General features: G+C 42.1%; 1 protein-coding gene across 2 annotated transcripts; it reads right to left on the minus strand.

Moving 5' to 3' along the window:
- Positions 1-600: 600 nt before the first annotated feature.
- kiaa0232 (KIAA0232 ortholog) lies at positions 601-12731 on the minus strand. 2 transcript variants are annotated; one of them, XM_033610107.2, is made up of 8 exons: positions 12593-12731; positions 9838-10407; positions 9231-9371; positions 7289-7358; positions 7099-7183; positions 3556-6949; positions 3262-3370; positions 601-1748 (listed from the first exon to the last, which is right to left on the minus strand). In XM_033610107.2, exons 2-8 carry the CDS (start codon positions 10072-10074, stop codon positions 1732-1734), a joined length of 4053 nt encoding a protein of 1350 aa, XP_033465998.1. In that variant the 5' UTR covers positions 10075-10407; positions 12593-12731; the 3' UTR covers positions 601-1731. The 2 variants fall into 2 exon arrangements, with proteins under 2 accessions (XP_033465998.1, XP_033465999.1); XM_033610108.2 differs by lacking the exons at positions 9231-9371; positions 9838-10407; positions 12593-12731 and adding an exon at positions 8316-8443.
- Between the last annotated feature and the right edge of the window lie 4750 nt (positions 12732-17481).

Raw genomic sequence — 17481 nt, forward strand, 5'->3', positions numbered from 1 at the left:
ACCTCATGGACTTGATAGCTAATTTGTTTAGGGTGTGTTTCAAATTTAGGGCGCACAAATACATTTGCATTTTTTGGGAATGTATGTCTTAGCATACATTCACATTTCTCTGAGATAAAGTTCTAGTACACTCATTCTGAACCAGTGCCTTCACAAGTTCTGCTGCCAACACACACACGCACACACAGTGAGACATTACTCAATATTTCAATAAGATATATTGTAAACCAAAAAAAAAAATAAAAACACACCTCATATGGAAAAAAAAGCATTTGTACCTTAGTGTAATTATGTCATGTTTTTGGTTTGACCACCGCCCCCTGCCACTTATTTTGATATACGTTTGTTTAGTTGCAGCGTGGACAATGAACCATCAGTCAATGCTGATTTTGTCCGTTCTGCTTGGGGACAAGCAACTGAATAGATGTGTAGCAACATGAGATTTAATACCTGCAAGTATTTCTGCTTCAGCTGTTACAGGCCTGACAACTAAGAGGTTACCTTAAAATAAAAACCAAGCCACATTAAGCAAGAAACGCCATCAGGCTAAACTTTTTTTTTCTTTTCTTCTTTTCACAAATTTTCGCAAAAAGATATTCATGGAGTCTGACTGTCTGGACTACAAACAAAGCTAGGCTATGCTGTCTACTTATCACAGCCATATTATGGAACTGCAACTTCAAATTGAACATATTTATAGCACCAATAGTCTGTACCATAGAAATTACAAAAAATTAAAACAAAGTTTCATTCAGTTGAACACAGGTGTCTGCAGAAATGGCTGTAGTCATGTCTTTTCATGATGGGTCTTTACCCCAAAACACAAACTTTTTTTTCTTTTTTTTCTCCCCAATTCTTTTACAGCATTGCATTTCAAGTAGATTATTAGTATTTTTTCCAACAAAACTCCTTTTTGATTTCCTGTTTTTTTAATTTTTAAAGGTTTTTTATATTTTAGCCTCACAAACCATACTATGTCTACTACTAGCTTTTGTAAGACTATCACCATTCAAAAATCAGACTCATTTATAACTTTTCACACATGGGGAATTTAGGGAGATTTAGAAGAAAGCTGCACACATTCTCTACTTCACATTCAGAAAGTCGTTCAAACAAACTATTTAAATTAAACTCTCAAATTCTTACACAACTCAAAAATCTCAACATCCTTATATTGTCTTTCTGAACACAAGATGGAAAGTAGAGGATGCGATTGCAGTCATTTCACACAACATTATGTTCAACTAGAAAAAGAGGAGTGAGACTGGCTGGACGAACGTACATGCACAACCATTCAGATACCACCAACTACCAGTATCCTAGCTCAAAAGCAAAAATGGTGGGAACAAAACTGACGAGGATAGAACAAAAGATTGTCCCTACAACCTAACTGTGAGACTTGAATGAGGACCAGTGTACAGAAGAATCAAATGAAACAAATTCTAAAATGCCTAAAATGCATGTCTGCACATTGCATCACTCAAAGACAGAACATATTTTTTTCTCTCACTTTTTGTTGATCTGATTGTTGATTACACAAGGTTTTAAGTTAGTAAATGAAAACCAGCAGGGTTATGTGTGGGAGTTTTGGAGGGGTGTGTCAGAAAATTAGCCTACATTAGGTTTTCCAGCTCTGAGATGACCCTGAATCTTTGCTGGTAGAGGTCCAGTCACAAAAGGAGAGGAAGGTTTCCTCTCTATGGACAGGTGTCCTCTGCAAAACTGGAGTATTCAAATGTTGCTGCTCCCTGGAGAAAGAAGTCAGGCAAAATGGTTAGACTGTTGCACACGTTATATCCTGCTGACTGTTCACTGCACTGTACTTTACCTTCTGCTTCTGTTGCATTTTCTAACTGACCCCTCAGATTCTGCCGCCCAATTAGGAATTACAGCTTGACTGCCACTGTAAATGTTTTGCTCAATATCCCTCACTGGATTCAGATAGTCATTAACAGAAGCTGGTGGCCAGTCGTGTGTAGCACTGAGTTACATCTATAGAGAGTGGAGTGTGGATCTTGTGCCCAACCCTTCTTCCCACAAAAGATGGACTGCCCTGTATTACCCACTACAACCATCATACTTGATTTCAAATGTAGTTTTCATTTATAGTTAAATAAGTTTCAGAGACAGTGCTTACTTTCTCTGTGCTCTTGAATCCCTTTTAAAAGGATAGTTCAGATCTCTTGAAGTGGCGCAGTATAGTCAGCATATTACATACAGAAGATAACAGTCAACACACCCCTAGTTTTGAAAATCAGGCTGGAGTCTGACACAGATGCTAAGCAGTTTAAAGCTGAGGGGGGGCAGCAAACATTTTTTAGCAACCCAAAAAAGTCTCACCTCAAACAATCAATATCAGTTTACACTATATAATAAGAATATATGCTTTTATATATATATATATATATATATATATATATATATATATATATATATATAATATATGCTTTAATTTATTGTAAGACAACAATTTCCGACAGGGAAGTGAAGCAGGAATATCGCTCTCTTCAAAGCCAGACTCCACTGAGAAAAACTTTGGGCTAAAAGTAATTAGTATGGATTCACCAAAGTTACACAATAACACAAACTAACTTAATGATCGAGGCAGCAGAAGACCAACAGCTACGTGAAAACATACGTACAATTAAACTATTAGTTTTTTTTCAGGTGGCTAAAATGCTTTCCATTGTTATCCCCCATCCACAGCAGTACACTGCCTTGCTTCTGTGTCGGCGCTCCTGCCCATCTACTGCCAGTAATACACTAACTATGGATAAGTGCCCCATACAACCTGATTTCAAAAAATCCAAGCTATCCCTTTAAACAGTGTCTAGACTTGCTACCACAGAAATCGAAGTGATAGATTCTTTAAATAACTCTCAGCTGACAAGTTACAAGAAATTAAGACTTTTCTCACCCCGTACAAATTACAAAAATATTTCTGCAGAGGGTTAAATGAATTGATCAATGCATGGAGCAAGATTTGTCAATTTTAGGACCACTGTTCAGCCACTACTCTGTGTTGGCAAATATATGTACAATACATTTTGTTGCCATTCTGGACCAGTGGAAAGAGTTCAATAAGTTCTGTTACCTTATGACTTCAACCCATAAAACAAAAATTTGTAAATGTCTTTCATCTCTGTGATTTAAATCCAACAATGACAAAAAATCAGCAGTGTCACTGGTTTGATGTGTTGCCAGAAAGTATCGTGAACAAAGTGGTAAAAATTCAAAGTATGTTTTTGAAAACCAGTTTACCTGTACACTGAGATCCAGGGAAAAGGGGGGAACAGAGTGTGTTCTGCCACCAGCACTCATCTTGCTGGTTGCCAGTTCCTCCCTGTCCACTTATGTTCAACAGAGGGAACTACACAAGACAAATGAGAAGTGGTTAGTTTGTTTCAGCAAACCGCTGCCTGAGGTATTACAGGTGGAACCCATTTTTACAGCTGACGCCCAATTATGAAACACTATGTCTTTAGGCCAACACTTCTGTTCAAATTCTTTAGCACTACATATGCATATTAGGAGATAATTTTAAGAAACCCTCACCTCTGGCACATCTCCAACAAAGTCATAAGCAATCCCATACTTGGGGATCTGACCTGCTGGTGCAGATAAGCAGGACTGCTTTTCTCCTGAAGATTCCTCCTTTTGAATCTTGCCAACTGAGACGTCTGTCTGTCCACCTGCAGTTGATGCAGCTGCTGCCGTTTTGCAGTCTAAGCAAATCTCTTGCTCAGCAATTGGCAGGAGGGTACTGGAGCCCTCCTGTGAATCCAGAGAGGTCTGGGCACTCTTCTCCATGCCAGACTTCTTTAATCTGGGTAAGAATTTACCAGATTCCAGTTCTGACTTCCCGTAATAAGGGCCCTCACATTCTGCATCCTCCTCCAGAGGTTTGAGATCTGCCTGAGGATCATCAAAGACGTCCACCGGCGCCAGGACGGGAAAACTCATCTCCTCTTTGTCAGTCTCAGCCTCTGAATCACTCACTCCACCAGGAGATAACTCTGAGGCCGATATTGGTCGGAAATGAGTCCTGGGGGAAATACGAATGGCCCTGTACTGCGTCCGGTTGATGCCATATATTCGTGGGTGGAAGGCTTCATTCTCAGAGTCCGAGCAAAGAATAGATTTGGGCTTGAACCCTGGACTAAACGAAGCCATGTCCTCAGGCTCAAAAGAACACTCAACATGGAGGACTTGAGAGAAGGGATTGTTCAGGTTGAAGGATGCGAACGGGTATTCTAAACCTTGCTCCTCACTATGCAAGCCTCCGTAAGATCCGAGCAAATCTTCATGGAAGATGAAAGAAAATCCCTTATTCAATCCGTCTCCGCCTCCTCTAATGGCCTGGTCACTCTGCCCAAAGGACACAAGAGGCCTCCACAGGGGCCTGTGTCCAGGGGCAAAGCAGCTGCCAGTGTTCATGAACACATCTGTGCCAGTGATGGTAAGCATATCTGAGCTGGAAGCAGATGCAGATGCAGATGCAGCTGCAGCAGCGCACTGTAGCAGGCTATCTTGGGTGTCACTTGGCGGCACAACAGCCCAATTCTTATCACCACTTAGTGTCTTCAACTCTCCATACACCCCTCCTAAGATGAACGATGTACTCTCCTTGTCAGAGTTCAAGTCCCAGGGCTTGGACGGAGTCATGTAATCCCCTGCACCATCTACCTTGGAGAGTTTGTTTTTGGCTAAGTCCTGTTCTTCTTTCTTGCCTTCCCAAAGGTGATACTCTGACCGCTGCACTGCTTTTTTCTGGGGTCCCTGAATTGGAACTCCTTTTGCCTGTACTTCCAGACAGCTGCAGCAGTAACCGCCTGACTCATCAGAGAATAGCCCCTCGCTTGGTTTTTCTGCTCCTTGCTTTGACATTACAGATTTGTCATCTCCTATTGCAGTCCAAATGTCCTTTATTATCCCTGAGCTGTAATCATCACTGTGTTGGTTTGTGTTGTCCGAAAACATGCCAGTGCTGTACTGTTTACTCTCATCTTCTTCCAATGCAATACCACAAATGGACTCCAATTTAGATTTTTTGGTGAAGGTCTGGTTGGATGTTGTACTAACGCTGACCTCCTCACACTTACGGCCAGAGTCTTCTTGCAAAAAATCTAAGATTTCATCCTCCAGATATGTACCAGAGAGAGGAGGGATTATACAATCAATCTCTTCGTTGCCAATTTGAGCAGCATCCTCTGTCGGAACATTTCCTTGCTCGTTGTCTGAACGAGTCTCTTCTGAATGTGACCACGGACTGCAAGTTCGTGTTGAAAGGTTAGAACAGTGTTCAGTTTCGTCAAAGGCACTATTTTTGGTCCATATTAGCAAACGAGACTGTTTATTAGAATGTGGGTCGAGACAGCTACTAGAATCTGTGTTGTTTTCATGACCAACAGAGAGTGAGTCGCGAGGAAAAGGAAAAGTGGGGCTGTCATACTGCAGCTCAAAAAGAGAGAAGCAGGATGAGTTCAAACCAGATGGTTCACTGGTGGCTTCGGGGACAGGCGGCTCCTCCAGGTTTCCAGATAGTTTGCTCAGGGTGAACGAAACACTATCAAGAAGGGGGGAGAGCCGGATGGGAGAGTCTCCTACGAAGCTTTCTCCATCTATATCTTCTGAAGTAGATGGTGAATAACATCCCCACACTTGAGCCATGTTTTCAAGATCCTCCATTAAGAATCCAACAGATCCCGAAGCTTCCTGTGAGTCTGCCCGTATTGCACTTTTCCCTTGCTGCTCAAGGCCATCTAACACTAAACAACATTCTGCCTCAACGTCTCTTTGCTCTTTGCTTTTTTGTCGAATCATACTTAAGATCCGACTCTCTTGTATAGAGTCTGAGGCACTAGTATCCAATATGGATTGATAAATGTCAACTTCATAGAAGTGAGTGAATTCAGACAGATGCTTGTCATCTAAATCTCTACTATCCTCTGGCTGAGGGCAGCTTGAGGTCCCAGTGAGTTCAACAGTTTCATCTTCTGCTTCGCCAGGCCCTTCCACAAAGTGCCCATCCACAAACGAGCCTGCTGCTAGGTATGCTCTCTGGTAGCTCTCATTGGCAATGCAGATTCCCTGGATTCTCTCCGGCAGCCTCTCCATGTCGGTTGACAAAGCAAAGCCATCAGGAGAGTCTACCTTGTTTCGATATTTTGTTTCCAGCTTGCTTTGTCTGCTGCTGAATGGTACAAAATACTCTGTGATGGGCTCAGTGTACCAAAGTGGCTCCTCCATGTATTCCTTTTTGTTTCGGGCCTCAACTCCGGACTCTTTTGCCTCCTTCCAGCCTGGATCTTTACGAATCTCCTTCAGAGGTCTCTTCCCCTTTTTGTAAAGCTGTGGTTGTTTGGCAGCGCCTCCAGTGGTGCTGCTACTGCTCCCTCCTGTGTTTCTTCGCTCCTCTTTGTCGATTACCTTCACCTGCAGCTTCACCTGCCCGCTGTTGCGTGTTCTCTTATTCTTTGCAGCCTCCCTGGATTTGTGCCTTATTCTAACTGCCTTGCTTCTGGATGATTTCAAGTCACCCTGGTTCCCACTTGAGCTTGAGCCCGCCTCACTAGAGCCAGAAGACCAGGATCTGGGTCTGTATTTGCCCTCCGATCTGTGTCTAGTCTGTCTCTTTGAGTGGACGGTAGATTTCTCCTCTGCTGCTGCACCACCATGGTATCGATTTTCTTTCTCCTTCTTGCTCCGTCGTTGCTGGCTTCTCTCGTTGGTCACAGTAGTGATGGTACCACATGCTTCGAGGTTTCGCTCCTTTGCAGCCTCACCTTCACTGTTGCAATCTTTTGGGGAAGAGGTGTCGGTGCTGGTCTGTGGGGCTGCAGAGGATGATGAACTTGAGTATGCACAGGCCTTAGCCTTGTTCCACACCGTCATGATCTCTTGGAGACAAACAGGTTTCTCTGACAAAGGAGGAAAGGCTTCATAATACCTGCCATCACAACAGACACAGAGAGAACTTGATTTAAATGCATTCATAGCAGTCAAGTTCAAATTAACAAATGAATGTGGGTGTGTTCTGCATGCACTTTTGCTAACTACACACAGTCACAGATCCACAATATCCACGATGTAGCTTACATTTCCACCTGGTCCTTTGAAGAGGGGGACTCAGCTCGCTCTGGAGACTGAGAGCCATCAGATTTCTTTTGAATCTGTTTTTCCTCTATAAGAAAAAAAGAGAACATTTTAAAAGACCAGTTATAATTCAACTTTCTTTTTTGTTCAATCAGAAAGTTCTACATTTGAAAATAAAGGATATCAACCATACCTTTCTGTTTGTTTTGGATGTCCTTTAGTTTCGAGCAAAGCTCTTCAACCAGGCTCTCAATTCCAGAGTTCTGCACAAATTAGAAAGAAATATTATGAATGACCAATATCAGTTCCATTACACGATGCATTCATATACTTTAGAATGTGACAAATAAAAACTTCGAGCTTGAACAATAGGTGGCAGTGGTCTGAGCATATTCCAATTTACAAAACACATTTGGCAAAAGTTGGGTGCCCAGCAATGTGAGCGAAAAAAATGTTACATGTCTGAATACTTTGCTAAAAATCCAATCAAATGGCACATCTTAGTATATCACATGAATGACTGAGGAACATCAACACATCACTGTAGAATATTACTGATACTACATAGTAGTGATACACTGTATTGTACAGATCAGCTGACTTAACAAAAACATGCCCATATATTTCAAGTGAGCACCAACCCCAGAATGTGTCTTGTTATTTGTAATAAACAAAGAAAAGACACAAAAACAAGCCATGATATGAACACAAAAGAACCATAACTTTTTCAAATTCCAGAACAACATGACAGACCTTAGATAGGAATGCAAACGCTACACTGACCCTTAATGTGACCCAAAAGAAAAATGAAAGGCATGGGGTTGACACAAGTCAAGCCAGCTGACTTGTGAGGGCTTAGGCATGCTCGGCCATGACTGTGCTATATTTAGCTACGGTGCAGAAATGCTTTCAAAAAAATAAAACTAAGAGGGCTAAGCAACAGTCCAAGTGATTGCCTCACTATGTTCAGAGACACTGAACATTTACTACATATCCTGTTTAGCACACTGCTTCTCACATTGAGCAAAATGATGTATGAAAAAACAAACAGAGGTTTGAACTAAACGAGACAATGTTCAAACGCACGCTTAGACCAAGTAAGCACTGTCAAAGCAAATGGCCTCAAACAAAAACAACATTGCTGCTCCTCAGCACCAGTCCTGCCAGACACTTCAGCTCACTCATTTCCAGCTCACTCTTCCAAAAATAATATTCCTTACCATGCCACCTCATGAAAAGCAAAGCAAAGTTTTCTCCTGCCCTGTGTTTCCTCTTGCATCATTGTGCTAATGCCGGTCAGCTGACAGCCGACCGACTCCGCTGCTCACTGCTGCAATCCTGTGCAGCGTGTGCTGGTTAAAAAATAGACTGCAGAATCCAGTCCCCAGAGAAGAGCTCAACACTCCTCCTCTTGCCTTGCAGACCCTTCCCCCTACCCTCCCTCCAGCTTTATGTTGTGTCATTCTTCACTAAATCACACCTCCCTTACTACTGGCCACTGAAAAAAATGTCAGGAAATCTCTCTGCAGCTTTTTCAGTCACACAGATGTATGGAATAAAATGAATACACTTCTGAGATATATGCATACACGCAAAATAGAATCCTTTGAAGGTCATGCATTTAAAGTGAGGATAACATTATTTCAATGTCAAGTAACAACTTTAAACTACTGACCCTCACATAACCTTTCCAATGAACACTAAGTAAAGGTGGGGCCATCCAGGCAAATGAGGTGACGATGCATTTCCAGTGAAAATCTCCTTGTTTAATGCTTTAGCTTCCCACATTGACATGGCTTTATTCAGTGTCTATTCACCGTGATTTATGCAATTAATATCTGCATGACTGCACCTTAACAAACAACAAGGAATACTACTGTGACAAATTCCTGACATGCCTTCTGTATTAAGAATGCTTTTCATTCAAAAGTTTCATATAAGACGAGGCAGGTCAAACAGTTCCTGCTTTGATGCATGAGTTAAGACTTGCTTGCAATCATCTAAAGCTAAACTGATTCAAATGAATGATTATTTTACACTACAGAAAAATTAACTATACTTTGATGAACTCCACTCCTCGTGATCATGAGAATCACAGGATTTCAACAGTAAGGCTGAATGATGATGATGCTTACTTCATCAGATGCAGAGCGGAGGCATTGCACAGCAGCTTGCTTCTTCATTTCCTCAAGACTCAGGTCGGTCCCTCCTTTCTTCTTACCCTTGCCCCATTTCTTCCCAGTTCCCTTCTCCCAGCCCAAGAAGATGTCATTTTCCTGTCAGACACAAACCGAGAAATGTCAGTCACAAAGGACAAAATACAATTTAACACAGAAAAAGAAAGGATCCTTCTGTGCTTTTTTTAAACATTTGGTATACATCAATACTATAATAAATGTGTTTTAACATTTCTACGCAGGCTTATATACTATAACAATTTGTACAAAAACACATCAAAATTTATAGAAATAAATGTAATGCTAAATGACAGAAATCAAAGGAGGAATTAGTCAGTGGTACAAGCGCCCTGATGTGAAAGAAAAGCCCCATTGTTAACCTCTCCTGGCAAATTGATGTCTTCCTCTAACGAGGCCATTATAATCATTTCACACACTAACTTCCCTTTCTGAATAAAGCCCCCTGCCCACTCATGTGACAATTCAAAACACAAACAAAGAAAAACAATAATTTTCTAAGTTGTTTGACTTTATTAGAAATGTTTTTATGGTTGTGAAAGCCCACCTGATCCTGCAAGTCATAGTCGTAACTGTCATGCAGGAGAAGGCTGAGGACGTAGCGGGTGTATATCATGGCATCAATCCCGCACTTCTCAAGCTCCTGGCCAAGCCAGCTTTGTACTGGACCCAGCGACTGGAGCAGGGACATCTCTGAGGCAGGCAGGGGGCCCACGAGGGGGAAGGGGCAAGAGAGGTTTTCAGGAGGAGCAGGACCGTCTGAATCGGTGCTCACTGGACGCATGGGACCTCAGGTGTTGGCCATTCTCAGATGGAGCAGCATTGTGATGGGAAGTTACTGTAGGGTGGTCGGTGGAGAAGGGTACTGAGAGAGGACGAGGCAGAACCTTGGGAAGAGGGGACAGTCACTCCAGCAGGACGCACTGAAGGGTCTCTACATGGGGTGGCATGTAGGGTTTTTTTTTTTTTTTATTGCTTTGAGCAAAAAGGGAATTTTACTCGTCAGGCATGGCTTATGCTGCTGATAGATCTCAGCTGCTGAGCAAAACACAAGACGTGTTTGCGTCTCAGTAGGAGGGGGCCATTTTGGGGCTATGTCTTACTTCACCGGCACAACCTGAAAAAAAAGCAAACATGCATTTCACTGAAATATTTTCAATGTTCAATGTAAGCATTTGAAAAAACAAAGATATAGTCAACAGACTTATCCATAATCCCACCCACTGCCAAACAGCAAGAGTAAAGACCTATTTACATTTTTTAAAAATGAACGGAGGGATGAGGTCACTGTTTTCAGAATAAAAAGTGATATTCTTTAATAAGAGGGAAGGAACAGGAAGACAAATATTATGGCCTATTCTACCACAGCATATAAATTGTGTTCCTTCTCCCAAAGGGTGTAGCCTGACTGTTCATAGCCTTGATTACCAACAAGCTAATGGGCTCCTAAGAGAGCATGAGCTCCTTAAATAATGCAGACAGTCACAATCATGATACATTATGTTAGTAAGCCCTCTTTAAAGTGAAAGTTAACGATGTGATGTGCATTTTCCTCAAAATACAACACACTCACTACCTCTCACATTCATGTACATTGATCTCTAACATCAGATATTCAAGTGTAATGACCCTCCTGTTAAATAAATGCAATGTGAAACAAGAACTAAGTAACAGGAGAAGTGGTTATGACCACGTCATTTCAAAACACCTGGATGACAGCAAGGCTTTGAAATACTCCTAAAACAAGAAGCACTACTTTGCCAATCACTCCCTTCATTACAATCACAAAAAAAACAATAGCTACATATTTTCAATTGTGAGTAATACATCCAAATATGTCTGGGATTAGTGCCCATGACAGAACAACAACAACGCGCTAACTCCAGCAGTTGAGTAAAACTGTGTGGGCAACGGGCAGGACAACACTTGCTGTCAAGTGCATGTGTTTCATATGGCAGCAGCGGATTAGGGGACCGACGTGAAGAGCAAATGGAGGCTGCGCCGATTTGATTGGCTGGCCCGGTCGTCACTCAACAGTGGCATATTATATCTTAGTCATTAGAGGCAGGCGGCTAAAGGGCAATATAGGTTTTGCAGTAGCTTATGCAACCATACTACTTAAGTAGCCATCACTCTTTCGTAGAATAACGTTGTCAGTGAAACAATACAGATGGACAGCAGCTGAACGGTTAGCTAGCCACATCGATAAATGCTAAATATGGCTGACAAGTGTCGACAACCCAGCTGTTTCTTGTATGCACATTAGCCCCGGCAGCTAGCTCCTGACTGCACTGCCCACATACCAACTTTATCCTACAATCCATTACTTAGGGCAGCTTCTCTGACATGGGAAGGAACATACTAATACCACTTGAGCAGTATTAACTAGCGAACAACCTACTTTACTTAAGGTGTATTGTAAGGTTGAGCAAACATGTTTGGTTTAGTGACATTAACGTCAACTTACATTGCTGGGCTAACGAGTGCGGCAATGCAACTACATAACAGCCGGGAATGACAGACTACATAAGATCGAATAACGTTAACGTTACTAATGATGCTGGTATAAACATATGGCACAGAATCTGTGATTTTGTGACGGCTGAATGACCACTGTCGATGTGCTGGCTTGTGGCATTAACATCGGTTAGCTAGCGTCACTGTGCAAGTCAAATGGCAAGGTTAGCTGGACCACCGACCTTTAACGTTAGCTAATGAGCTAAGTTAGCCAAGTTAGCTGGCGAGAGCTGCTAGTCCTCTGTCACTAGGCAGGTTAATATTATTTGCGTAGACCCAACATGTATCCGGCTAAGTTACATTGCTGTCTAATTAATTTAACGGTAACTACAATGTTTGCCCGTCCCCGCGAGGACTAACGTTAGTTTGATAGCGTTATGTCGGGCAGGTGAACGGAGGCTGCCGCTTTACTGTGACATTAGAGCCCTGACGGTTCTCCATTTAATAGTTAGCTCTCGACACGCTAACGTTAGGCCAAGTCTAAACTCTCAGTCGGAAACGAAACACACAAAATGGCCAAAAGTCAATACAGTATTGCAGAAATGTCCGGTTCAAACTGAAACAAACGTTAGCTAGCGTTAGCTTTCACGTACGCTTGTTGTTGTGACCGAGGGGGAGGAGGAGCAGCTGCCCGGTAGGCTACCAGAGGACTGTCAGACGTTTTCCCTTCAAAATGTACGCCATATCGTCACACAGCCAAAGAGTAAACTGACTAAACACGAAATGGAGACAAAAACACCACAGTGAGACAAGAGGACCGTGAGCCGGTTCGTTGGTTTACCTACCTGCCGTGGGCTGAAGTAAAGAGGAGCAGCGAAAGGGGAGCGGCTATTTCTCTCCCGCTGCCGTTCCGAGCTCGAGCTCTGGAATCCGCTGCGGTAGCATCGCGTATCATGGACGCCGACAGAAATGGCGCTGTTTTCAGATCCAGTGCTTCTTCAACAGCGTCAAGGAAACCGGCGACATTACGGCTCAAGTAGGAGGAAGGTCATTCCTCGATGACACTTAATAAGTAGAACCACAATGTCCGCGATCAGAAAGCCAGTTTCATTCAAGAGAGGGACTCCTGAACGCGCCACCCTCCGCGTTCGTATCTAAGCAACAAGGCAAACCTCTGCTGTCCTATTCGTATAGATTTGATTCCTCCGCTAGGGTATTGCATCAGAAGCCCAACTAGTACTCTTATTATTTGTACTCGCAGTAAAGTCAAATGATGAATGACTCTGACCAGATTAAACTCGGCTTTGAAAATTAGATTAGCGATTAAATCCTCTCTCTTGGGTATATATTTGAGGAATCTGTGAAAAGTAAAAACATACAAACACAAATAACTACTTATGTCTATTGTCACAATATAGGCTACAATGCAACATGCTTAAAGTTAATCGGAATTGTTTATTTATTGTGCCATTATTATTTACTTTTAATGTACTTTTTCTATATAATGTTACTTATGAGTTATGTAAAAATAATAATATAATGATAATAACATATTCATGTATACAGCGTTTTTTTTAAAACAAGTTACAATTAAAAGACAAGAATATAACATTAAATAAAGAATAAAGAAAATAAAAAAAATCTTATGATCAATTCAACAAAAAAATAAAAATATGATTTATGTGAAAACTTACTTATTTAAAAAACAGTTTCTGATTCTAAACCTAAAACAGCAGTAAAATTGTTTTTTTAAAACACAAGTCTAAAATTGTGTGTTACAGAGTGTCATAGAATGTTAAAAATTAATATTAATTTTTGATGCTCATAGTTTTTTGGCGGAAGACCCCCTTAATCCCCGTTTCATATGTGTGGCCCCCAAAGTCGAAAAGAAACCTACATCATCAGGAGCCAATGAAGTGATTTTAAAACTGGTGTGATGGGTTCTCTCCTGTTGGACCTGTTATGGGTCCAGTTGCTTGTGTGAGGTATGACAAGTGTGCACTGCAGTTATCTAACCAGGATGACATAAATGCACGAATTACTGTTTCTAAACTCTTAGCAGATGAAAATGATCTAATTTTTGAACATTTCTTAATTGGAAAAGACAAAATTGGACCACAGAATTATTCTGGTTGAAGTTGAGGTGATAATTATTACACTGACTACACACCTCATCAACATAGCCAACAAATGTATAAATTAAACCAGAACAGAAGTTACATTTATTTGCAACATTGCCATTTGTTTGACTATAACTCTGAGTTCTGCACAAACGTAACCAGAAGTTGTACAGTGAGATCCTGCAGCCAGCAACAATTTTCTGCCCCTCAGAGCCTCTAGGTGACCATTAGTGTGTGTGTGTGTGTGTGTGTGTTTGGGGTGGTGCTTATTTGTTAGACTGACCACCTGCCCCCAATCAAGGGTCCATAGTGTGGCACACTTCATGTGCCCTCTGGCCCCTGGGGTTATGACCTCTGGGACGAGATGAATCCAGGCCTATTGACCATCTGCACTCTTGCCACTAGTACACTCACACAGACACACACACACACACCAACAGAAACGCACTCTCCTGTGCTTCATTGCGTCTTTAATTACCACGGTGTATGTGGTGTGAGAGTGTGTGGAGGGAGAGCAAAAGAGCTCAGGACATGAGTGTGTAGAGTTTGTGCATGTGCAAATGAGAGGAAAAACAAAAGCACGGATGTGTAGAAGTGTGTGTGAGGGGCGTGTACACAAGTGTGCGTGAGACAGATTATATCTCTACCAGCTGACATGGTATAGAGGCAATATGTGTGCATTTACTACAGTTCCCAGGGTCCCTCAGGGCAAGTTAGCAGACTAATATTGAACTGCTTTTGATCTGCATCTGAAGCCAGAGTGCTGCAACCAAAGGCCAAACACAAATTGACATCCTGCAACACTGAAACCTGATCAATGAGGAAGTTGTGTGGCTTTTCACCATCATCCTGCCACTGATAAAAATGCATCTGAACCTCAGCAACGAGCACAGTGACATGCAACAACTTAACATTTGCAGAGCAATGTATAAATCTGCCTATGCTCTTTGCACTGACAGCTTTCTCACTTGCCAGTGTTAACTGAAAGTCACTTTGGAGCAGATGGCACAGTTAAAAGATGCCCAATAATCCTCTCCCAGGAAGGGGGTTAGGGAGATTGGGGGAAGGGGTGGGGTAAGAGGCCTCTGGGTGATTTCACTGCGAGGTTGAGAAAGACAAACGAGTCCCACAAAGCTTTGGTTTTGCTTTCCACCTTAACAGGGAATTCACAGTGCTGTCTGAGGTGAAGCTGGTTATCATCTGCAGGGTGGGTCACTGAGGTAAATCCTTTGTTAGTCACAGCTCACGAGTTAGATAACCATAGACATGTGTTATACTGTACACACTGACTTGTTTACATTGTCTCTGTGTCCTTACACAACCTCATAAGTATTTTCATACAATCAAAGCTGACATTTGTTAATTTTCTGTTTGGGTTTTGTCCCTAAGGGCTAATTAACATCAGTCTGAATATGAGACAGTTCAAAAAGCAACTTGTACGGGCTTCACTTCAGGACATGTGTGGGCTTTTGAAGTAGATTAATCTGGGACACACCTGCAGTGACTAAGGATGATATTGAAAAAACATAACTGAATGATGTAATTTAATCACAGTGCCTCATCAGAATCAGTTTAAAGGTCCAATGTGTAGGATTTAGGGGGGTATATTGGCAGAAATTGAATATAATTAGTGTACAATCACCTGAAAACAGGAATTGTGTTTTCATTACCTTAGAATGAGCTGTAAATATCTACATAGGAAGCAGGTCTTCATCCAGAGAGATCGGCATGTTGCACCACCATGTCCCAGAATGGACAAACCAAACACTGGCTCTAGATAGGGACATTTGCATTTTCATGGCCACTATAGTTAGAAGCCCCCTCGTGACAAGCAGCATGGAAAACCCAATTATTTTGATGTGAAACTGCTTTATTCAGTGTTTTTATCGGTTTTAGACACCTGGTCTGTTTGTTGTTACAGATAATTTAGCTCTCGTTAAAAACCTCCTGAACATCTGGATCTTACTTTATCAGCGTAAATGTGAGCACATGTAAGTAGGTGGCTTGGCTAACAGCCCGGCTCTTACATGCCAAACAGCATCACACAAACACTTATGAGTTAAGGGAAACTGCTTCATTTGGTGTTTTTAGTGATTTAAATCACCTGGTCCATTTGTTTTAAAGAGGAAGATACCTCTGTGGATAATTCGGCTCACGGTCAAAACCTCCTAAACATTTGGATATGAAATCAAGCTCAGTTCAGTGTATCCTTATACAACGATACCATAAATGGCATCATTTCATTTGGTACTAAAGTGGAGTAAAGTTATGCACTTTAGAAAAAGAAACATAATGATGATTTGCCTTTAAATAACTTAAAGTTCACTTGGTTTCACATTGGACATGAACAGCGGTAACAGCTCCTGGGGAAAGTCCTGTGGTTGTTTGACCCATAGACCACCACTACTTTCCGACATACTCAGACTTTCAGTCTTTATACTACTTCCTTCTTTATTCCAATCAGTGCATTTGTCATGTGATTGCAGCCTTCCCAATTATGTGGGGTATATTCTAATTACTGGCTCATGATTACAATGGTTATGCACAAATTCTGATGTATTACGTTTCCTAAGTATACACATGAACAGTGCATGAAAATATCCTGCTCAGTTGGCTGCTTAACAGTTACATCTAGTCGTTTGTTGGTGTAAATATTTTGTAACTACTGTCCATTACAAAACCTTTGTAAAACATTGGAAAATTTGTCATACCAGGGAGGAGGCCTACAGAAGTGGGGACAGACTACTCTGAAAAACAGGTTTTCAGCAAATGACCTGACATCAGTGTGAAGAGGCCTGCAGGACATCACCAGTTACAGAAAACCATCCCCCCACACTTAGGAGACCCATTAACTGGCAACCTGAATGGGTTTTGTTGCAGGTTTGATTCACCCACTTTCACACCCCTCACCCACTCCTTCTCAGACAGCAGTCAACCATCTGCATCCTCTGCCACCCCCTCACCCCTCCCTACTGACCCCCCACCTGCACTCAGGATCTGTGAGGAGGACATGTGCCAGCTCTTTCAGAGACAGAAGATTAGGTAGGCCTCAGGCCCAAATGGCGTGTCACTCTCTTGTCTAAAAGTCTGTGCTGAGCAGGTGACCCTCATCCTCCCATAGATCTTCAACAGATCACTGGAGCTGTGTGAAGTCCCCTCCTGCCTCAGATGCTCCACTATCATCCCATTCCCCAAGAAAACCACCATCACAGGATTGATAAATACACGCCTATTACCCTGACATCTGTGGTCATGAAATTCTTTGAGAGGCTGGAGTTGACCAGAAGGACATCACAGGACCCCTGCTGGACCTGCTGTTGTTAACCTACCAGGCAAACAGGTCAGTGGATGACACAGTTACCATGGGACTACACTACATCCTGCAACACCTTGACTCCACATGGATATACACAAGGATCCTTTGTGGATTTCATGTTGGTGTTAAACCTCATCATTCCAGACATCCTTTACACCAAACTCACTCAGCTCACTATGCTAACCTCCACCTGTCAGTGGACCACTAGTCTGACTCACTGGATGTAGACTCTTGGTATAAGCCTGCCTTTTGCGGGCATTTTCCTCCCCTTCGTCTATCTACATGCTACCATTTTGAA

This window comes from Epinephelus lanceolatus, chromosome 22 (assembly GCF_041903045.1).
Source record: "Epinephelus lanceolatus isolate andai-2023 chromosome 22, ASM4190304v1, whole genome shotgun sequence".
In the NCBI taxonomy this organism is placed as follows: domain Eukaryota; kingdom Metazoa; phylum Chordata; class Actinopteri; order Perciformes; family Serranidae; genus Epinephelus; species Epinephelus lanceolatus.